Raw genomic sequence first — 23,508 nt, 5'->3', positions numbered from 1 at the left:
ATTGAAGTTAAGATATAGAACTTTCAAAATACATTAAGTGTCACAGTATGATGTGTATTTTGAAAGTTCTACATCATTGGTTTCATGTTTCGTCACTTTCGTTTTGGACTGATGCCCAACTGAGCATTCTACTCAATGCATCGGCAATGATCGCTGATGAAGATTATCAAAAGTGCTTTACAGTGGCTTGGAAATACAATGCCATTAAGGAGGCAAATAATTATCAGGAAAACCGTGTCATCATTTTGATATCGCCAGATTGACTTTAGATGCAGTATGAAGTTTGCTAAAATTCGTGGTCCTCTGTAGCTCAATTGGTAGAGCATGGCGCTTGTTACACCATGGTAGTGGGTTTGATCCCCGGGACCACCCATATGTAAAAATGTATGCACACTAAGTCGCTTTGGATAAAAGCATCTGCTAAATGGCATATTATTATTAAAATTGAAGGAACACCAGATTATTGCTAGCTAGCTATTTTTGACTTACTATGCTAGCTAATGACATTGCCATTTGCGGGCGGCTTTTGAGGACGTTCATAACAAATGGCATGACCGGCCCAAGTGGAGGTGCAACATATGAATAGGCACACCCGGGTCACGTTTCAGAAAGGTGCAAAGTTACAGAATGTGATAGAGGTGAGTGTCATCAGCTCTTAGATAGTCCTGTGATTGACACACAGGTGGGCAGTAGTAAATACAAGAGGACGAGGGAAAACAATTCAACCAGAGGATTTATTTAAGATCGATCACGCCTTCTTCGCTGCCTCTTTCTGCAGCTTTTTCACCTCGTGCTTGATGATCTTGTTCCTCTGTGGACACAAACCGCAAATCAGTGACAAGTATTTTTTTATTCAATTAATTATTTCCACTACGATGTACATTTCATTTGCAACCCAAAATACTCTATATAATTAATAATCTGATGTAAAAATGTTTGAGAATGTTTTCTCCACTCACCATCCTTTTGGCCTTCATCACCTTGAAGCGGTCAAAGTCTGACATCTGGGCCCTCTGCAGAGACATAACAGTTATACAACTGGGACATAGAGATTAGTAGCACTATAGCGAAACGTTTTGTAAGGGAAATCAAAACAGCATTTGTGTATTAGACAAATTTAAGCAGGTCCCTCCCTGTGTTGGCCCATTTGCTTCTGTTCGGTTCCTAGTGAATACCACCCTTAAAGGAAAATTCCACTCAAACTCTTGTTATTTGTTTCATTAGTCCAATGTGGATACAGTCCCCAAATGTTTTGCATGTCAGCATTGAAGTTAAGATATAGAACTTTCAAAATACATCAAGTGTCACAGTATGATGTGTATTTTGAAAGTTCTACATCTTGAAACCTTGAATGCTGACACACAAAACATTTAGGGACTATCAACAGTGGACTAATTAAACAAATACAAAAATATATTTTGAGTGGTATTTCCCTTTAAGTTGGAGGAACAATCCAGTAGCACTGCATACCATGCTCCACCACACACCCAAAAAGGTCAACAAATCCATACAAATATTGTGCTGGACCATCTGGATGTTACAGGACCTACTCTAGGGACAAAACCCCAAAGACCACAACCCAAGCAAGACTGAAGGGACACATCGGCATTGACAGTATATACAACAAGGAAGTCGTTACCAAATGTGTGGGGGCAGTGATTCATCTAAAGCCTACTGAAGTTTCCCGTGTCCCATTTGACAAAATGTTTAGCCCCAGCCCTTGAGAAACCAACTGCTACCCAGAAGCAGACCCCCTCCCACTCCCAGAGCCATTCTGTCAGAAACATGTGGACCCCAGGAGGAGTTGCTGTTTCGACTAACAGCTAATGGCCAATCAAAATGAACAAATAATCAGTACCTTTTGTCTGGCTTCAATCTTCTTGGCCCAGTTGCTTTCTGCCCACTTCTCAGTGACTTGGGCCTTCTCCCAGGCGCGTTTCACAAACTTTTGACGAGCGCTGCAACACAGTTAGGGTTATTGTCCAGGGGACCCAAATATGCAGAGGAGAGCCATAGCTTTACAGTTATAGCACCACAATTGCAAATGAATGTTGTGAGGTAGCCTATTGTTCTGTGTGGTTACTGTAAGTCTATGTGACTCAAGGATAGTCAATAAGAAAAAGTTCACTTGAAAACGCAAAGCAGCGGCCACACAATTAATTGATGTGTCTGTGTGCATGTTGTACCAGCCCAGCAGTAATACAACTGACTGAACCAATCAAGGTCTTGATGAGAACTTGGGTGTATTTATTAGTGCAAACCATAGCGAAACATTTTGCAATGCAAAAAACTTTCTATTGGACAGAGGTAGGTCCCTCCCTGTTTCATTCAGTTTGCTTCTGTTTAGTTCCTAGTGAATACACACATGGTGTCCTCTCACTCACCTGTGTGGTACTTTGATGACGTAGTCAGTGAGCTGCATGCACTTGAAGGGCATCGACTGCCTCTTCACCCCTGTGCAGGGACCATCCACCAGTGCCTGAGACAAACACACAAGTCATTTTAAATAAACAAAATAATGTCTATGCCGAGTTGAACCATTCTTAAATTAACAGATGTGGTAATTGTTTGAAGGACAATGGAGAAGGGTTGGTGGATAAACATACAAACGCTAGTTGTACCAGTGATACCTGAACATGTGAATCTGCCATACAGCCTACATTTTAGTCATTTAGCAGACACTCTTATCCAGAGCGATTTACAGGAGCAATTAGGATTAAGTGCCTTGCTCAAGGGCACATGGACAGATTTTTCACCTAGTCAGCTCGGGGATTAGAACCAGCGACCTTTCGGTTACTGGCACAACGCTCTTAACCACTAAGCTACCTGCCGCCCCACAGCCTACACAACCAGATAGTCTCCTAGACCAGAGTTGGAGACCTCTAGCATAAAGTCAGGATGTCATCAATGCAATGCTTACTCTGTTTTGGTCGATGACATCGACGATGGCCACCAGGCTGCCTGCGTGGGGTCCAAAAGAGATGTAGGCAACGCGGCCAATCTCGACGTAGCGCTTGAACACCTGCAGGAAAAAAAAAAGTAGGGTTGTTAGCTAGCTTGAGCGCCAGCAAAGACAATCATGAACAAAACCCTTCAGTGAACGTGTTCCCGACACTCTGAATTTAGCTGGGTTATCCTAACTTACACATGTTTTACAAATGTGATTTGACTTTGTAACATGGCTATTATAGACAGTTTGTGGGAAACCACAACACCGAGAAGTCTAGACTAGCTAACGTTCATTAGCATGCTAACTAGTTAGCGGTCCTGGTGAACGGTACTAGCTAGTAGCCCACAACATAGCACACTAACAGAGCTAGTGTACATACGACAGTGGACTGACAAACCAAACTAGCTAAAAATAAATAAAAGCCCGGAGGACTTTGAAGAAACGGCAACTATCCTGCGCTCGCCATTGCAATGCATTTGTCATGATAGTGGGCTAACACTAAATAGCCTAATGATTATCGGCCTGTTCACCACGTTGTAGCAGACTGAACACCCGACATTTCAATAATGTCCAAAACCCATTGAAACTATTTTAATCATCGCTAATAAAAACGAATATAGCGATACGTTATGTATTTACATATTAATTGAGGCCGCTTAACAATAACTACAATTGTATTTAATACATTTTTCTAAATCCACAAGCTTCATTGCCAACTCACCATGATGGCAGTCCTCTTCAGAAAGGACGTCAAAGTTTCCGGTGGACGAAATTACGCTTTCCGTTCTGTAAATACGCATGCGTATGTGGGGGATTTATTTTTCGTGGATGGATGTTATAGTTCAGAATGCTCATCACGCCACCTACTGCAGAGGAATGTGTTGGTTTGAAATATAAACAGTCTATATTGATTAAATTATAATTCCTTTGATTAAACATGTTTGGTAGTTTTTTTTTGAAAGTGTACACCGGAAATAAATGATGAGATAGTTCTACATGTAACATTTATCTTAAATCCACAACACTTTTGTCGACTATTCAATACTACTAGGCTTGTGCAAATTATTGCAAATTAGAGTTTCCACGTCTTTTTCCATCGTGGCAATGACAAGGTACAGCAACGATAGAGTAGGCCTACTATATGGAGTACATTAGGAGGCTATCATATCTAGTCTAATGCATACTCTTTTAAAAGGAGGGCTAATCCAGAATTTGAACCTGGGACCTCCCACACCCTAAACGAGAATCATACCGCTAGACCATCAAATCAGATATTAGCCAGTCCAAAAACCTCACATAATCTGAATATATCCTACACCCACGTATGTTGGGCGTAGGATATATTCATAGATATACTGTCAATCATTGGAAGGACTCCAACTCGACATGTCCCTGTAGTGGAACCCTGACCTACAGGTTTGAGTTACTTTCCTCCATCTATTGGCCATTGTCTAGACTGCAGGACGACCAAAATTCAACAGCATTACTTCTCGGCGCCAGCGTACCAATGATTAATTGAAATTGTCGTTACGTGCGCAGCATTTAGATGAATGTCAGAGCTTGCAGTTAGACTTCGCATGCAGGCTCGTCATTCTAGGGATATGATTCTCGCTTAGTGTGCGAGAGGTCCCGTGTTCAAATCCCGGACGAGCCCTAGTTTTAGGGTAAGCCAATCTGCATTGAAATAAAGTGTGGAGAAAAAGCCTAGTCCATGCGCCCACCTGTTCAGTGGGCCTTTTCAGTAGTAGGCTAGTAGCAAATAGGTGGTGGTATGACATCTTTGGAATTTATCTATTTTTCCTTTATTGATACCAGTGATCCCTCTGAAATCATCCCCCACACAAAAAAACTATTTCAGAGGAGAGATCTCTCCCAGGTAAGAGAACAATTAAACATATTATATACAACTATACAGAACACATTCAAACAATACAGAACACAATCAAACAAAGCCAGTAACCTGATTTACAGGATAAGTTTGAAAATAAATAAATAAACAACAACAGAATTCTTCCACTCCTAAGTTTTAATTTATGCTCTCAGAACCATATTTATAGTCAATTCATGCAACCTTTAGTTGTGTATGATGAGGGAGGTTGTTTTTGTCTCCTCCAGGAAATCCGGAAGGTGGTTTTGATTTAATAGTACCCTGAGGGTAGGTAGGAGGAGCTGTGATGTTCAACCAACAGGACAAGGGCAGCCACAGACAGACATGTCTGGCTCTGTTTTATTTTCAACTCACCATTGAAAATGCCTTTTGGCCCAGGATTAGGCTAACTTGTATCTGAAAGTAATAAGGGGTGCCACACCTATAGGCCTACCCCCTTATGGTAGAATGCAAACACAAAACATTTATTATCTCATTATAAGTGGTATGCTGATGTGGATATTGGAACACACTTCAGGTAGAAAAATAATCCACATCTGTCGCTCCAGTATTTACCAGAGTTTTACCACAGTCAGAGGACAAAATGAGTTAGTCTGAGTTTGAGATTAAACTAGTCAGGGAGGTTAGGAAATACCTTTACAATAAAACAGATACAAGTATAAATAATAATGATTGGATGAAAGTCGCTCGTATTGTCGGCAAAGGTAAAAGAGAAATGGACTTCAGTTTTTGCAGGACAACATGGAAAAGGCTGAGGGGAAACTATACCAGAGAGCATAATAAGAAGACCAAGAGCGGGAATTCAAGTGTTGGACTAAAAGATCCTGAGATATTACAGAAGTTGGACTGGCTCTCCCCGTTCATAAAACACAAAACCCAACCGACCCACATTCCAGGAGTAAAGGTGAGCTGTGTGTTTGATTGAAGTACCACAATTAGAATCACCTAGAACAGTGGTCACCAACCTTTTCTGAGTCAAGATCACTTTCTGAGTCAAAATGCAAGCCGAGATCTACCGCTCAGATAACAAATAAAAAAAAGACTTAAAAAACGTTTTGCCTACGCAAATTAACCAATTAAAAACAGTTATGTAGCAATAAGGTTTGTGCTGGAGGCTATAGGCCCAATATACAGTATTACACTGCATATTGGCTATGCTTGAATTATTCTCAGACCATTTTGGAATTATATTTTTAAAATGTAGGTATATGATCACACTGGTAATATATCATTTGTTGTATTACTTGTGAGGCACAGCTAAGTGAGCATAATTCGTTTTTTGTTTTTACTGGACTGATGGCCTGCATCTGACGGTCAGTCTGAGGGAAGGGAGGGGGCAGATGTGAGGCTGCCTTTCACCCGACTCACCGTCCCTCGCCTCTCCCTCCCTCCGCTGAGAAAAGTATTCCAGTTTATTGCGAAACTCAAGTCAAGTCGACCGGTTGGTGACTGATTGTGACTTTATCATATTTTCTGCCTAACTATAATCTCACGGACGGGCGGGACCTAGGGGTTAGATGAGATGCTAGGCATAGGTTTTCGTGTACTACACAAAGTTGATCTGTTTAACTCTCCTGGTGATAGAACTTTGCAGTGAAAACACTGACTAATTTATTGATGTCTTGAAAGAATGGTAAACATAATATTTAGTTAGAAATGAATTGCTGGATGTTTTATCATTTGAGGAAATGGCCTTTGAACATACAACCAAGCTTTATAGACCCTTCTTGGCAAGCTAATAATATTAAGGAGTTTTCTGCATATCATGCTGATGTCACAGTGTGCGTGTGTGCATGTGTGAGTGTGTGCACGACCATTAATTGAAACGTTTGGTTTCTTATTATGTCACCAAGGTTCTGTTAGTGAGAGGACAAGGAGAGACTGGAGGCAGTGGTGAGGCATCGATGGACAGATTCCTCGGTCGTTTCACCCCATTGTCCACCCCTGCAGCAGACAGCACCTTTACCCCTCCTGTAACCACACACACCAGACCTTCCAGACCCATGTCTACCCTAACACAGTCTAGGGACGGCCCCTCTTCATCTAAACCAAGCTCCAGCTCTACCAGTGGACCAGCACAACCAAGGAAGAGGACACAGGACAGAGTAGATCAAGCCCACAGCAAGAACCCTAAGGTTAGGGTTAGGTAGTGATGATGGTGACGCCTTACTTGCCCAAATGATAATTTCCACGCTAGGCGAAATGCCACCTGAACTGAAGTCCCAAGCTAAATATTCCTCGATATTAAAAGACACAATCCGACCACTAATGATCGGAACACTTTGCTATACTCATCCATTGCAGCTGTAAAACGAAAATGTATGCACTCACTACTGTAATTTGCTCTGGATAAGAGTGTCTGCTAAATGACTAAAATGTAAATGCAGTAGGGAGAACGCGCATGTTATGGCTTAGCCTATATATATGGCTTATACACGTGTTGAACAAAGTGTTGACAATGCTGAGTAACAATTTAAGCATGAACTTACTCATAAAAACAGTCATGGTTTTAAAAGTTTTGAAATCTCACAGTATCAACTTTGCTGTGAGTTCGAGGCTACTTTTTACAGTCTATGGCTCGAGGAAGATTTGTGCGGACACGGTGATCTGAGCTATCTGATTGGCCAACGGTAGGCCTATAGATGCACATGATTTGCTCTCTTGGCCTGCCGGGAGGCGGAGTTCTACCTTCAGACACATGAAATTGTTCAAAATAGGTACACTTTGCCTTCCCAGCGCTGGGGCTTCGGAATCAAGTGCACCTACCTGGAAACAGCGCAAAACGAATAACAAAAATAGGAAAGCAAGGCTTTATTGTTGGGTTTTTAACAGAAATGTTTGGTGATCGACTAGGAATGCCTTGGAGATCGTTCGCGATCGACCGGTTGGTGACCGCTGACCTAGACCATTCAGAGGACTTTATTGTGACTTTATCATATTTTCTTCCTAACTATAATCTCACGGACGGGCGGGACCTAGGGTTTAGATGAGATGCAAGGCATAGGGTTGATCTGTTTAACTCTCCTGGTGATATAACTTTGCAGTGAAAACACACTGACTAATTTATTGATGTCTTGAAAGAATGGTAAACATAATATTTAGTTAGAAATGAATTGCTGGATGTTTTATCATTTGAGGAAATGGCCTTTGAACATACAACCAAGCTTTATAGACCCTTCTTGGCAAGCTAATAATATTAAGGAGTTTTCTGCATATTATGCTGATGTCACAGTGTGCGTGTGTGCATGTGTGAATGTGTGCACGACCATTAATGCAAACGTTTGGTTTCTTATTATGTCACCAAGGTTCTGTTAGTGAGAGGACAAGGAGAGACTGGAGGCAGTGGTGAGGCATCGATGGACAGATTCCTCGGTCGTTTCACCCCATTGTCCACCCCTGCAGCAGACAGCACCTTTACCCCTTCTGTAACCACACACACCAGAACTTCCAGACCCATGTCTACCCTAACACAGTCTAGGGACGGCCCCTCTTCATCTAAACCAAGCTCCAGCTCTACCAGTGGACCAGCACAACCAAGGAAGAGGACACAGGACAGAGTAGATCAAGCCGCCAGCAAGAACCCTAAGGTTAGGGTTAGGTAGTGATGATGGTGACGCCTTACTTGCCTGAACTGAAGTCCCAAGCTAAATCAGATATACTGAAACTGCTTTCTACAATGCAGGAAAAGCTCTCTCAGCATCAGAGTAGCGCCAATGTTAATTACTGATTATGTTTTTCAACATTGAACTTCCATAATTTATACATTATAATTCACATCAGTATACATTTTAAATAGTAGGAAAATATGTTCTGAATGCTACTTCTGCAGATTCTGCATTAACTAGATACTAAAGGACAAAGGCTGTGTTTACACAGGCAGCCCAATTCTGATCTTTTGCCACTACATGGGCAAAAGATCAGAATTAGGCTGCTTGTGTAAACGTAGCATAAGAATCCTTCTGTACAGATTGAATACTTTTTGCATACTAATTTCAGTTACATTTGAATTTATTTTGGCAATCTTATCCCATTTGCCTGACCGGGGTTATAACTGAGGTCTACTGCGCACCAAAAGACGGTGTTTGCCCTTTGAGCTAAAGCCTAGGCATTAGTTCAGGGAGCCTCAACGGCTGGTAGTTAGACTACATGTTGAATTGTAAAAGATGTTGCACATCGTCTACATATATAAATAAATAACGCTTGCAAACATTATTTTCTTTACTCTTGCCTGTCATGCATGCTAATATAAAAAACTATAGTTTTCCAAAATAAAATGTCAAAAAATTGTCTATTTGTGTCAAAACATTTTTTGTTAACAGACTGATGGTAGTCTTCTTTTCTGGTAAATTGGTTATGTGGGGTTGATTGTGTGTTACTAATCAGAATATGATATAAGTCTTGTGACGTGACACTTCTTCCAACATCTACTAAGACTGACATGATGAGAACAGATATAGACAATAGCTCTAAGCTGTACGCATCAAGCATCTCAGAGTAGGAATGCTGATATAGGATCAGTTTTGTCTTTCAGATCACAAAGAATATGATGATGTGGATAGGGGGAACCTGATAATATAAAAAATATATGCAGTACCAGTCAAAAGTTTGGACACACCATCCCATCTGGTTTGCGCTTATTGGGACTATCATTTGTTTTTCAACAGGACAATGACCCAACACACCGACAGGCTGTGTAAGAGATATTTGACCAAGGAGAGTGAAGGAAAAGCAGCCAACAAGTGCTCAGCATATGTGGGAACTACTTCAAGACTGTTGGAAAAGCATTCCAGGTGAACCTGGTTGAGAGAATGCCAAGAGTGTGCAAAGCTGTCATCAAGGCAAAGGGTGGCTACTCTAAAATATAAAATACATTTTGATTTGTTTAACACTTTTTTGGTTACTACATGATTCCATATGTGTTATTTCATAGTTTTGATGTCTTCACTATTATTCTACAATGTAGAAAATAGTAAAAAATAAAGAAAACCCCTTGAATGAGTAGGTGCGTCCCTACTTTTGACTGGTACTGTATGTGGGAGTGGAAGGCCCGATCCTAGATCAGCACTCCTCCTCTGGGAAGCTTTATACATACAGTATGGCCCCAGATGCCAAGGCTCATCACATGACTCTCAGAAGGAAGTTCTTAACCAACCCTGTGTTTCAGTCTGTAAAGATTGCTATTTGACTGGGATGGTTGCTAGTGTGCATCTAAACCCAACCCACTGATACAATAGCCATGTTGTTTTTGGTGACCTACTCGTTACCAATGTTGATCAGTCTGTCTCTCCCAGTAGTCAGGTCCCTCTGACTTGGCAATCCACTCCTGTTTAGGAGTCACTCTGCGGATGTTACTGTCATAGAATACATTTGATATATTTTGTGTAGAGTAGCATAAATTCTATGAATGAAGTTGAAATGAATTGTTTGGTGACTAACGTTCCAAGATAGTAAACTGGAATACTATTAATAAATTCCCCTTTACAGTAGTTCATCAATTATCAAAATAGCATGTTCTATTATGTATTTATGTTTATTATGTTTTATTATGTCCCAGTCAAAACATTCAAATCACCACAGCACAACATGCAGAGGTTAACATGTGAGAGGGAGTAATGTTTTCCAATTCAACATTTAAAATGCCTGATTCTAAGTCAGGGGTAGACACCAGGACCCTGGGCCAATATGTATCAAGCTTCTCAGATTATTGGTGCTGATCTAGAATAAGGTTGTCCACTGTCCATGTAATCTCATTCATTATGATCTAATGGCAAAACTGATCAGTATTATAAATATTATTCATTTTAAATCTACTTGCCACAGATTATTTACATGAATGTAATGCCACAAAAGATATAACAATGTCTCTGGGTAGTGGTTACTAAAGGTTCAAACTTTAAAAAAGTTTTTCATATAGTGGTTGGCAGGATAACATTTATTACTAATTTTAAAATAAACGTCCATAATTTTGTTAATACAGTAAGTAGGTGTGTGTGAGGCAACATCCACACTTTCTTCCAACAGATATGATAAAAAAAACAATTCCAATTAGGTATAGATACAACATCCTGTTGAAACAAGGCATGTATAGCTCTACTGTTGTTGTACGGACCAAAAGAAAAACAAATCTTTCCTACTGATGAGTCAACAGAAGTAATAAAAGGTAAGTTCTGAGGGTCAGGTCTTGACACGTTCCTGAGGAAAAGGCAGGAGCCTGCAGTGGAGGAGTGGCTGTTGAGGTGGTGCCCGTGCCAGGTTATGCCCGGGGACCGTAGAGTGCCGAGTAGACAGCAGCTGAGCCGCTCTGCTCTGTTCTCCATACAGACACTGGTAGGAGGCAGTCTCAGCAACGGACCCAGGAACAGGTGAGGAATGGATGAGGGGGGACGACACACAGAAATAGAGAGAGAGACACACATGGACAGGGTACAGTACTGTACTACAATAAGCAGGCTTAACATCCCCTCCCCAAACACACACACACACACTATCAGTCTGCAACTATCATAAGACGGTCATATCTTCTTTCTTCCCATTCTGACTGTGATGTAAGATACCTGCCTTTTAATCTTCTCTCCCATCTTCTCTAACAGTGTTTCCCAAATCCAGTCCTCCAGTACCCACAACAGCACACATTGTTGTTGTAGCCCCAGAAAAGTGCACCTGATTCAACTAATCATCAAACCCTTAATGAGTTGAACAAAGTGTTTTTGTCTGGGGCTACAACAGAAATGTGTGCTGTTGTGGGTACTGGAGGACTGGATTTGGGAAATAACAAATATATTTTCATTTGTTTAACACTTTTTTGGTTATTACATGATTCCATATGTGTTATTTCATAGTGTTGATGTCTTCACTATTATTCTACAATGAAGAGAATAGTAAAAATAAAGAAAAAACCTGGAATGAGTAAGTGTGTCCAAACTTTTGACTGGTAGTGTATACATCCCACCATACATTTACTTTTGGATGTGATGATGAAATTCTATGATCGCAACCAGTTAACAGATAACACTGGTTATCATTGCAACCAGTTATCAGATAACACTGGTTATCATTGTAACCAGTTATCAGATAACACTGGTTATCATTGTAACCAGTTAACAGATAACAATGGTTATCATTGTAACCAGTTAACAGATAACAATGGTTATCATTGACACCAGTTATCAGATAACACTGGTTATCATTGTAACCAGTTATCAGATAACACTGGTTATCATTGTAACCAGTTAACAGATAACAATGGTTATCATTGTAACCAGTTATCAGATAACACTGGTTATCATTGCAACCAGTTATCAGATAACACTGGTTATCATTGTAACCAGTTATCAGATAACACTGGTTATCATTGTAACCAGTTAACAGATAACACTGGTTATCATTGCAACCAGTTATCAGATAACAATGGTTATCATTGTAACCAGTTAACAGATAACACTGTTTATCATTGCAACCAGTTATCAGATAACACTGGTTATCATTGTAACCAGTTAACAGATAACACTGGTTATCATTGCAACCAGTTATCAGATAACACTGGTTATCATTGTAACCAGTTAACAGATAAATGGTTATCATTGTAACCAGTTATCAGATAACACTGGTTATCATTGTAACCAGTTATCAGATAACACTGGTTATCATTGTAACCGGTTAACAGATAACACTGGTTATCATTGCAACCAGTTATCAGATAACACTGGTTATCATTGTAACCAGTTAACAGATACATGATTATCATTGTAACCAGTTATCAGATAACACTGGTTATCATTGTAACCAGTTAACAGATAAATGGTTATCGTTGTAACCAGTTATCAGATAACACTGGTTATCATTGTAACCGGTTAACAGATACATGGTTATCATTGTAACCAGTTAACAGATAAATGGTTAGCATTGTAACCAGTTAACAGATAAATGGTTATCATTGTAACCAGTTAACAGGTAAATGGTTATCATTGTAACCAGTTAACAGATAAATGGTTATCATTGTAACCATTTATCAGATAACAATGATTATCATTGTAACCAGTTAACAGATAAATGGTTATCATTGTAACCATTTATTAGATAACAATGATTATCATTGTAACCAGTTAACAGATAAATGGTTATCATTGTAGCCATTTATCAGATAACAATGATTATCATTGTAACCAGTTAACAGATAAATGGTTATCATTGTAACCAGTTATCAGATAACAATGGTTATCATTGTAACCAGTTAACAGATAACAATGGTTATCATTGTAACCAGTTAACATATAACAATGGTTATCATTGTAACCAGTTAACAGATACATGGTTATCATTGTAACCAGTTAACTGATACATGGTTATCATTGTAACCAGTTTACAGATAAATGGTTATCATTGCAACCAGTTACCAGATAACAATGGTTATCATTGTAACCAGTTTACAGATAAATGGTTATCATTTCAACCAGTTAACAGATAACAATGGTTATCATTGTAACCAGTTAACAGATAACACTGGTTATCATTGCAACCGGTTAACAGATAACAATGGTTATCATTGTAACCAGTTAACAGATAACAATGGTTATCATTGCAACCAGTTACCAGATAACAATGGTTATCATTGTAACCAGTTTACAGATAAATGGTTATCATTGCAACCAGTTAACAGATAACAATGTTATCATTGTAACCAGTTAACAGATAACACTGGTTATCATTGCAACCGGTTAACAGATAACACTGGTTATCATTGTAACCAGTTACATTTTACATTTTAGTCATTTAGCAGACGCTCTTATCCAGAGCGACTTACAGGAGCAATTAGGGTTAAGTGCCTTGCTCAAGGGCACAGACAGATTTTTCACCTAGTCGGCTCGGGGATTAGAACCAGCGACCTTTCGGTTACTGGCACAACGCTCTTAACCACTAAGCTACCTGCCAACTGGTTATCATTGCAACCAGTTATCAGATAACAATGGTTATCATTGTAACCAGTTAACAGATAACACTGGTTATCATTGCAACCAGTTATCAGATAACACTGGTTATCATTGTAACCAGTTAACAGATAACACTGGTTATCATTGCAACCAGTTATCAGATAACACTGGTTATCATTGCAACCAGTTACCAGATAACACTGGTTATCATTGTAACCAGTTAACAGATAAATGGTTATCATTGTAACCAGTTATCAGATAACACTGGTTATCATTGTAACCAGTTATCAGATAACACTGGTTATCATTGTAACCAGTTAACAGATAACACTGGTTATCATTGCAACCAGTTATCAGATAACACTGGTTATCATTGTAACCAGTTAACAGATAGTGGTCCTCTGTAGCTCAGCTGGTAGAGCACGGCGCTTGTAACGCCAAGGTAGTGGGTTCGATCCCCGGGACCACCCATACACAAAAAATGTATGCACGCATGACTGTAAGTCGCTTTGGATAAAAGCGTCTGCTAAATGGCATATTATTATTATTATTATTATTATTATCATTGTAACCAGTTATCAGATAACACTGGTTATCATTGTAACCAGTTAACAGATAAATGGTTATCGTTGTAACCAGTTATCAGATAACACTGGTTATCATTGTAACCGGTTAACAGATACATGGTTATCATTGTAACCAGTTAACATATAAATGGTTAGCATTGTAACCAGTTAACAGATAAATGGTTATCATTGTAACCAGTTAACAGATAAATGGTTATCATTGTAACCAGTTAACAGATAAATGGTTATCATTGTAACCAGTTAACAGATAAATGGTTATCATTGTAACCATTTATCAGATAACAATGATTATCATTGTAACCAGTTAACAGATAAATGGTTATCATTGTAACCATTTATCAGATAACAATGATTATCATTGTAACCAGTTAACAGATAAATGGTTATCATTGTAGCCATTTATCAGATAACAATGATTATCATTGTAACCAGTTAACAGATAAATGGTTATCATTGTAACCGGTTATCAGATAACAATGGTTATCATTGTAACCAGTTAACAGATAACAATGGTTATCATTGTAACCAGTTAACAGATAACAATGGTTATCATTGTAACCAGTTAACAGATACATGGTTATCATTGTAACCAGTTAACTGATACATGGTTATCATTGTAACCAGTTTACAGATAAATGGTTATCATTGCAACCAGTTACCGGATAACAATGGTTATCATTGTAACCAGTTTACAGATAAATGGTTATCATTGCAACCAGTTAACAGATAACAATGGTTATCATTGTAGCCAGTTAACAGATAACACTGGTTATCATTGCAACCGGTTAACAGATAACAATGGTTATCATTGTAACCAGTTAACAGATAACAATGGTTATCATTGCAACCAGTTAACAGATAACAATGGTTATCATTATAACCGATTAACAGATAACACTGGTTATCATTGCATCCAGTTAACAGATAACAATGGTTATCATTGCAACCAGTTAACAGATAACAATGGTTATCATTGTAACCACTTAACAGATAACACTGGTTATCATTGTAACCCGTTTACAGATAAATGGTTATCGTTGCAACCAGTTAACAGATTACACTGGTTATCATTGTAACCAGTTAACAGATACCACTGGTTATCATTGTAACCAGTTTACAGATAACAATGGTTATCATTGCAACCAGTTAACAGATAACACTGGTTATCATTGTAACCAGTTAACAGATAAATGGTTATCATTGTAACCAGTTTACAGATAAATGGTTATCATTGTAACCAGTTTACAGATAAATGGTTATCATTGCAACCAGCTCACAGTACACAAAAGCCACTGAAATGCAAGGAAGGTAAATCTATGTCAATCAATTATGCAATTTCTGTTGACGTTATTTGGAGTAATGTATGCTAATCCAATTGTTGGTAAATCATCCAGTTCAAGTAGGGGACACAACAGAAGATTGTATACATCTTCTTTCAAATAACAAACTGCTGTTTTTCCAATACTGTGCAATGCTACAACATACTGGACTGGATTTGGGATAGTAACACATTGTCCTCATGTCATGTTTCTTGTATCAAGTTGTGGGCATATCATGGCAGTGGCTCGTTCTGCCTCTGTCTTAAGAGCCACTGCCAGGTCAAGCTGTTTCTAGTACATTCATTAAAATAATGGACATTTAAACAGTAATGGGAAAAATAGGGTGGTGCAAATAAAAACATTTGTAGTCTTGAGTGAATAACATAAAATCCCACTCAATTCTGCCGAGGCTGCCCCTCCTCCTTGCTCGGGCAGGCTTCGGCGTTCGTCGTCACTGGAATACTAGCTACTGCTGATCTATGTTCTATGTTTCTATGTTCTACCTGTTGTTGTCTGATTGTCACACACCTGTTTCCCATCGTGTAATTACTCCTTCCCTATTTAACCCGGTGGCTCCCATTGTGTTTTGTGCGTGTTTGTTATTTCGTTTTGTGTGTCGTTTGGTGAGCGGGTTTGCTCCTCCCTGTGTGGAGGTATTTTGTATTTGTTTCTTTACTTATCAGTAAAGTACGTTTTCATTGAGTTCTGTGTCCTGCGCCTGACTTCGACCCACCGCATTACACTGACACTCGTGACATCCACTTTATATAGTTTACCAAAAGTATCAATTTAAAATGACCTTATGGTGAGAGCAAAAGTGAGATGTAATGAAATGCGACAATTTTATTATTATTTACATTCTTTAATTCAAGTTCTCTTTACACATACAATGGCTTAGAAAAACACCCCAATATGAATTAAGAAAAGATCCATGGAAGGGTGATCCAAAGGGGAATGTTAGTTGGTTGTATCTACACAGTGAAAAACATATCCCCACTTATAAATGTGGCTCTGTATTCGCACACATCTACTCCCTGCTCTTAAGCAAGAGGGTTGAGCTAATTTCATCCTCCATGGTCTTAATAACTTAAATGGATTATGTTTTGACCAGTTCAAAGCCAGGCTGAAACTCTCCCCTAAAAGAGAGTCTTTATCAACAGGATCGTAATGCCCCTTCAGGTTAGAATGTGGTTTAAAACATCAAGGAGTAAAACTGTGGGTTAACTGAGACCTCTGTGGGTTAACTGAGACCTATTCTTATTTCTTCGAGGAACGGCCCTGCATGTAAGTCCGTCTCTCTTGAGGTATTAGCTACAATATCTGCTGTACAGAAACTATCCCACAATGGGTGGTACCACATACACATAGTTCTGCAGTAGACTCGTCATGCTCTAAAAACACCTGTGGCCAGTTAACATGCATGAGGAACTGTCTGCCTGTCCTCTGATCATGCAGGTAATGTTAGTGGACCAATCCTCTATATGTTGTCAAGGGGGCAGGATAATAACGATAAAAAACAAAACATGTACAGAAATACGGAGATGGAAAAGAAGCAGTTCTCTGTGTACCATGATTCCTGGTGCTCTCGAAGTAATGATCTCACACACAGTAACTCTGTCAGTCATTGTTCCTTGGCCAGTCAGTGTATTATGGCTAATCCCATACACACACTGACAGTTTGGCACACGCTCAAAGCAACATCAATCCCAGGGAGCCATTTCCAATAATACAAAACCACTGACAAGGATGAGTAATACTGGCAACATAATGTAATGCTTACTGGAATGGACTGGACAGGATTTATGTCTCACTCATCTGAGAGTGGAGGACTACCGTACCCGAGTCGGAGATATTGCCCCAGTAAGGAGAGTCAAACTCGTATTCAGCCTTTAGAATCTGCGCAAAGAGCTTGGCACCGTTCTCGTGGTAGAACGGAAGGTATCCACACAAACTGTGGTGGAGCAAGAGCACAGAGGCATTGTGTGAAATGTTTGAATTATTTTGTTCAAAATTAATCCTATACTTCTCCTTTCTTTGATGAAATCACTGATCTGACATGAGTTTACTGGTGTAAGCCATGAAGTGGACACCTTGCTTTGACCCTATCCAATTATGTTAGATTAGCATTTACCTCAGCGGAAAGATGAAGTAAGGATAAATACTGTAAGGCACCATAAGTCTGCAGAGAACAGGCCATCCTCTTAGCAGTGTTAGGAGAAACATTGGAGCTAACATGAAAGAACAAGTCCGTCCCTCATACTTACAGAATATAGGTGATGACTCCGATGGACCAGCAGTCCACTGGTTTGCTGTAGGGTTTCTGAGCCAGTACTTCAGGGGCTGCCAGAGACGGCAAACTCATGTTTTCATCACTTCATTTAGCGTCATCATCACACTTCTGCTCTGACATCATAAAAAACTAGATCACTGGTGGAGTGTGTTTGCTCTCAAAATAAACTGAATCATAGAAAATTGACATACACTCACACAAACATGCATATGACTTTAGGCATCCTTCAGTTCATGTTCCTTAAAACATTTTACATTTACATTTACATTTTAGTCATTTAGCAGACGCTCTTATCCAGAGCAACTTACAGTTAGTGAGTGCATACATAATTAATTTTTTTATTTTATTTTTTTATACTGGCCCCCCGTGGGAATCGAACCACAACCCTGGCGTTGCAAACGCCATCCTCTACCAACTAAGCTACATCCCTCTACCAACTAGCAACAATCAATTTTAATGCTGGATATTTTTTTTATACTAAAGGGAATTAAATGTAGCGAACAAATAGGTTGTGTCATTGTGTCCTGGTCGTAGCATGCCCCATGCTGCTGTCTCCTACATACACCACCATGTTCATCTGAAGGGCCCATATGTGGATCTCACTCTGCCAGGTGGTGAAGGTGGACAGGGGTACCAACAGCAGGAAGAACAGGTTGAGGAAGGAGATGGTCTGGATGGTCTTTACAAGGCCAGAACACAACTACTCCCCCTGGGGACAAGAGAAGGAGAGGGGAGATACTGTAGAAGAGAGAAAGGGGGCGGAGAGAGAGGAATGTAAAATGTCAAAATAATGAGAGAAGAATACTGCCAGTTAAACAAGATGTAAAAGACTGAAAACTGGACATACTTAAACCAGGAGTGGACAATCTTAACAATCTTGACTAGTCCATAATGTTATAACTGTCAATAATGTAATAGCTTTTTTGTCATATCTAATGTAATAACTGGTCTAAAGCAATAGAGAGAGAAAGAGAGATGATGTAGTACCTCTGACACTATGGTCCACACCAGAGCCTTGCGTACATAAGTAAAGTGTGTGTGTGTGTGTCTGGGGAGGGGATGTTAAGCCTGCTTATTGTAGTACAGTACTGTACCCTGTCCATGTGTGTCTCTCTCTCTATATCTGTGTGTCGTCCCCCTTCATCCATTCCTCACCTGTTCCTGGGTCCGTTGCCGTTGCTGAGGCTGCCTCCTACCAGTGTCTGTATGGAGGACAGAGCAGAGCGGCTCAGCTGCTGGCACGGGCACTACCTCAACAACTCCACTGCAGGCTCATCCTGCCTCTGGCCCTCTGGCCCTCTGCCTAGACCAGCACACAGAGACCACCACCACCTCACAGCCCGGCCCAACGTAGCCAGGCCCCTGGGGAAATAAGAACAATAACAACAACAGGCCACTACAGTGACGGATAGAGAACAAGTCAATAAAGGGCAGGGTAATATTCAGAAGGCACAACACTAAAGAAAACAGAGTGAAACAGGAAAGTCGAATATTATCTGACCTTGAAAAAATCTCAAATGTTTTCTTTATTTTTATTTTGTTGCAACACGTTTTGTTATGGTGTGTACTCTATTATACAACGGGTAGGTCTAATCCTGAATGCTGATTGGTTAAAACCGCATTCCAGCCGGTGTCTATTCCTGAGGTTACCACTGGCTAAATCTACAGTATGATGTTAAAATGCCTATTTACTCTGTTCCATCTGACTGCGCAATCCACTGTCTCATCAGCCCAGCCAGGCAATTTATAACCTTGATCTCCACTATAAAAACCATCTAGACATTATCTCACATTTCTTTTAGACTAACATCTAGTTTTCAACAGCGGAGATATGTATCAATCTTGCTGTCTGTCTCTCCGACATTTGCAACATTGTTTCAATATTCAAATAGATCGCCAGCTATCCCATAGTAATGAATGTGCCGGGAGTCGGGATGAGACCGACGGGCAGGCAGCTTTTCTCAGCCAGTCGAAATCATGAATCAGCATCGTTGTTATGGATATATACAAAGAACTATGAATAGAAAACAGGTAAAACTAAACAAAATGCAGCTAGTTTGCTGTCTTTCCAGCTTCAGTTTGAAGGGACTGTGATAGCTGTGTTATTGGCTAGCTCCTCTGAACAACAGTGTCCTGTCTAGAGAGCACATATTCTACGCCAGGCGAAATCACGCATCATTAGCTTATTGTTATGGATGTATCCAAATAAATGTCACTAGAAAACAGCTTAAACAAATGCAAATGCAGCTACTTTGCTGTTATTCTGGCTGCACTGTTTGACGTGACTGTAAGTTAGACGTAGTTGGCTAGCTAGCAAGCGAGGGATAAGAACGTTGCCAGCCAGTATGGCAATGGAACATTTAGAACGAACGACTGGGTCACGTCCATAGATACAGAACAAAAAGACTGAACGACTGGGTCGTGTCTCTGGCAACCGAACCAATAGAACGTACGACCAGCCGGCTTGGGTAGCAACCCTAGATTTGTGTCGGGACTATATCTTGTGGAAGGATGAAATAGTATGAATAAATACATCAAAATAACGTTTTTAATGAAAATATGTCAATCATTATTTGAATATGTTGGTAACCCATTGTATAAAAGTGACAATGCCCTCAAAGCCGCTGTTTGGAGGATATTTTGGCACGGTTTGCCGGCCCTCAACTTCGTCTCGGCCTAACAACACCCCGTGCCAATACATCCTCCAAACATCGGCTTCACTGGCATTATCACTTAAATGAACCCAACCCAGCCTCAATAAAGAACACGTTCAAATCAGTAGAGGACAGCATCAAGTTCAGGTGGATGAGAATGTACACGTTGAGTGTTTGTGTGTGTGTGTGAGTGAATGAATGGACAATGGAGGAGAATCCTAGGCTGGATGCCTGGTTGGACATCATTTAAAGTTTGCGGGAACAGTACACACACACACAGTCTCTCCAATGAGTGGATACAACACAAAGGAGTTAGTGAGAGACACACAATGGACAACCACAAAACAAAGCCATGTAGCTAGCTAGTATACCTATACCTTGATTACTGAAGGAGCAGGGAAGGGATGGAAAGGTGCCATCACTGCCACACTCACCTTAGTAGAGCAAATTAATGGGAACTGTACAGTAGTAAGCTAGACTGTTCTTTCATTCTTCCACGTTGCTGTTGATGATGAGTGATGATGACTTTAAGAACATCAAATGTATCCATAATTGCATCAGGACATGGGGTCCATTTGCTTGACTGAATGAAGCGAGGAGGAAAGGACTTCGGAAGTGCGATGACGCAAAAGCGTAAGAATGGCGCTGTTAAGATCAGAGATTCGTCTCCTGAGTATACGCCTTTGTTCGAGGTGTACATATCCAAGTCTCCTGATTACAAACCAAGTAAACTTACTTATAGGTCTTCATGCTCTCTTGAGGAAATCTGTAGTGGTGAGCGCTCTGAAGTTGAGCCAGTCCAGGATGTAGTGGGCCTACCTGCGGCAACAGGTGTGGTAGAGTCTTCTGACGTTTGCCCTGAGAGTCCTACCAGAGATGATTTTGGACCGGTAGTGAGAGTTTTGGAAAGAGTGGATTCCTGCTTTTTGGCTGACCCAGACGTTGTGTCAAGCTGGGTAAAAGACAAACTGGGAATAGTTACATCTGTTCAAGTTTCGAGAAGAAGAATTGTTTACATTTCTTGTGTATTTGCCTCCCAGAGGAAGCGGGCGCTTCGAGTCCCGTGGCTCAGGGCTCAACCTGTGGTGTGTTTTGCTCTCAAGAGTAGAGACCACTAAAAGGGGTGATCAGTGGGGTAGCGTTGAGTGTAGTGTATTCCTAGTGTTTGTGACGCCTGCCGTTTGGTGAGACGTATACCCGGTGGCAATTGCGAAACTGAGAATACCCTGTCTGTCTTGTTGAGTTTTGACACAGAGTTTCTACCTGAGAAGGTCAGGCTAGGTTATATTTGTTATTGTGAGGGCCTATGTTCCGAACCCGCTTCGGTGCTTTAGGTGCCAAGGATTCGGACATGTTGCAGCAGAGTGTAGAACGGAGATCCCACGATGTGAGGAATGTGCAGGAGGGCATAGTCAGAGGGAGTGCACAGTTGAAAGCCCTGTGTGTCAACTGTGAGAGAGAGACAGGTTGAGATTGCCAGAGTTCGACTGGGGCAGAAAGTATCCTATGCTGAGGCAGAAAAGAGAGTAAGGATAGCCCAATGGTGAATAAGTCGACTGGGAGGCCCCCAGTGAGTAGGCCTGAAGAGAGAGAGCCAGAGAGGATGCGTTTTAGTAAGGTTAGATTTCCTGTGTTTATAGCCATGGTGATCAATTACACTGCACTTTGTCTCTGAATACCTGTGCGTAAACAGAAGACAGACGCCACAAACTTCCTGTCACTGAAAGATCCTGTAGGCTGCAACTGTTAAAACAGTGCACAGTAAGAGTGTATTTTGCATTTGTGAAATTAGTCTGGGCTCTGGCTGGGCCACTCAAGGAGATTCAGAGACTTGACCCGAAGCCACTCCTGTGTTGTCTTGGCTGTGTGCTTAGGGTCGTTGTCCTGTTGGAAGGTGAACCTTCGCCCCAGCATGACGACACATGGCAACCTGTCGCTTATGCGTCCAGAGCCTTGACAGGCGCAGAAACAAGGTATGCACAAATAGAGAAAGAACTACTGGCGAGCACATATGCGTGCGAAAGGTTTCACCAATACGTCTACGGACAAGCCTTCCAAGTAGAAACCGACCACAAACCATTGGTGTCAATCATGTCTAAGCCACTTAATGATTGTCCAATGAGAATCCAGAGAATGTTGATCAGACTGCAAAAGTATGATGTGAAGATGATCTACACCCCGGGAAAGTTAATGTTCGCCACTCTTTCTCGAGCAGTCGACAAGAAAGAGAGTGCCGACACGCAGAAAGACACTGAGATTCAGGCCTACGTCGACATGATCACTTCCTGTGTCTTCTGAGAGAATGGCGCAGATTAAAAGAGAGACAATACTGATATGATGGCCTGCACAGAAAAACAACTGTCCAAGGAGAATACAGGATTCCTGGATGTGCAGAGCAGAGCTCACCGTTGTGGATGACATAGTGTTCAAAGGCAACAAGATTGTCATTCCCATGACACTACGCAAAAAAATGCTACAGAAAATACACAAGGGCCACTTGGGTGAGGAAAAATGCAAACGACGAGCACGAGAAGTAATGTACTGGCCAACAATGAACCAGGAAATCAGCCAGACCACTGCTTCATGTGAACTGTGCTTGACCTACAGGCCAAAGCAGCATGCAGAACCGCTAATGCCTCATCCAGTACCCAACCGACCCTACTACAAAGTTGGAGTTGACCTTTTTGACTGCAATGGCAAAAGTCACATTGTTGTTACCGACTACTACTCAAACTACCTTGAAGTAGCAACACTGCCAACTACCTCCTGCAAAGCTGTAATCACCTACCTGAAATCAGTCTTCGCAAGACATGGGGTTGCGTCTGAACTGTACTCGGACAATGGCCCGCAGTTCTCAAGTTCTGAATTCCGATCGTTCGCTAATGACTGGGGA

General features: G+C 40.7%; 2 protein-coding genes across 3 annotated transcripts; one reads left to right on the top strand and one right to left on the bottom strand.

The window, feature by feature from the left end:
• Positions 1-715: 715 nt before the first annotated feature.
• rpl14 (ribosomal protein L14) lies at positions 716-3,760 on the bottom strand. The gene is made up of 6 exons (XM_041903418.1): positions 3,672-3,760; positions 2,921-3,022; positions 2,385-2,479; positions 1,859-1,958; positions 960-1,013; positions 716-811 (listed from the first exon to the last, which is right to left on the bottom strand). Exons 1-6 carry the CDS (start codon positions 3,672-3,674, stop codon positions 749-751), a joined length of 417 nt encoding a protein of 138 aa, XP_041759352.1. The 5' UTR covers positions 3,675-3,760; the 3' UTR covers positions 716-748.
• Positions 3,761-4,966: 1,206 nt separating this feature from the next.
• Positions 4,967-9,542, top strand: LOC121585630. Of its 2 annotated transcripts, none has more exons than XR_006003879.1 (4): positions 4,967-5,105; positions 5,565-5,742; positions 6,692-6,973; positions 8,144-9,127. XR_006003879.1 is itself a non-coding variant. In XM_041901952.1 (4 exons), the coding sequence occupies exons 1-4, from the start codon at positions 5,515-5,517 to the stop codon at positions 9,533-9,535; spliced, it is 825 nt and encodes a 274-aa protein (XP_041757886.1). In that variant the 5' UTR covers positions 5,128-5,514; the 3' UTR covers positions 9,536-9,542. The 2 variants fall into 2 exon arrangements, 1 of the variants encoding a protein (XP_041757886.1); XM_041901952.1 differs by lacking the exon at positions 4,967-5,105 and adding an exon at positions 9,503-9,542 and having other exon boundaries at positions 5,128-5,742; positions 8,144-8,425.
• The last annotated feature ends 13,966 nt before the right edge of the window (positions 9,543-23,508 follow it).

The sequence above is a fragment of the Coregonus clupeaformis genome, chromosome 17, assembly GCF_020615455.1.
Source record: "Coregonus clupeaformis isolate EN_2021a chromosome 17, ASM2061545v1, whole genome shotgun sequence".
Taxonomy (NCBI): Eukaryota; Metazoa; Chordata; class Actinopteri; order Salmoniformes; family Salmonidae; genus Coregonus; species Coregonus clupeaformis.
Note: the sequence above shows the minus strand (reverse complement) of the source record. Positions and strands in the feature narration are given on the sequence as shown.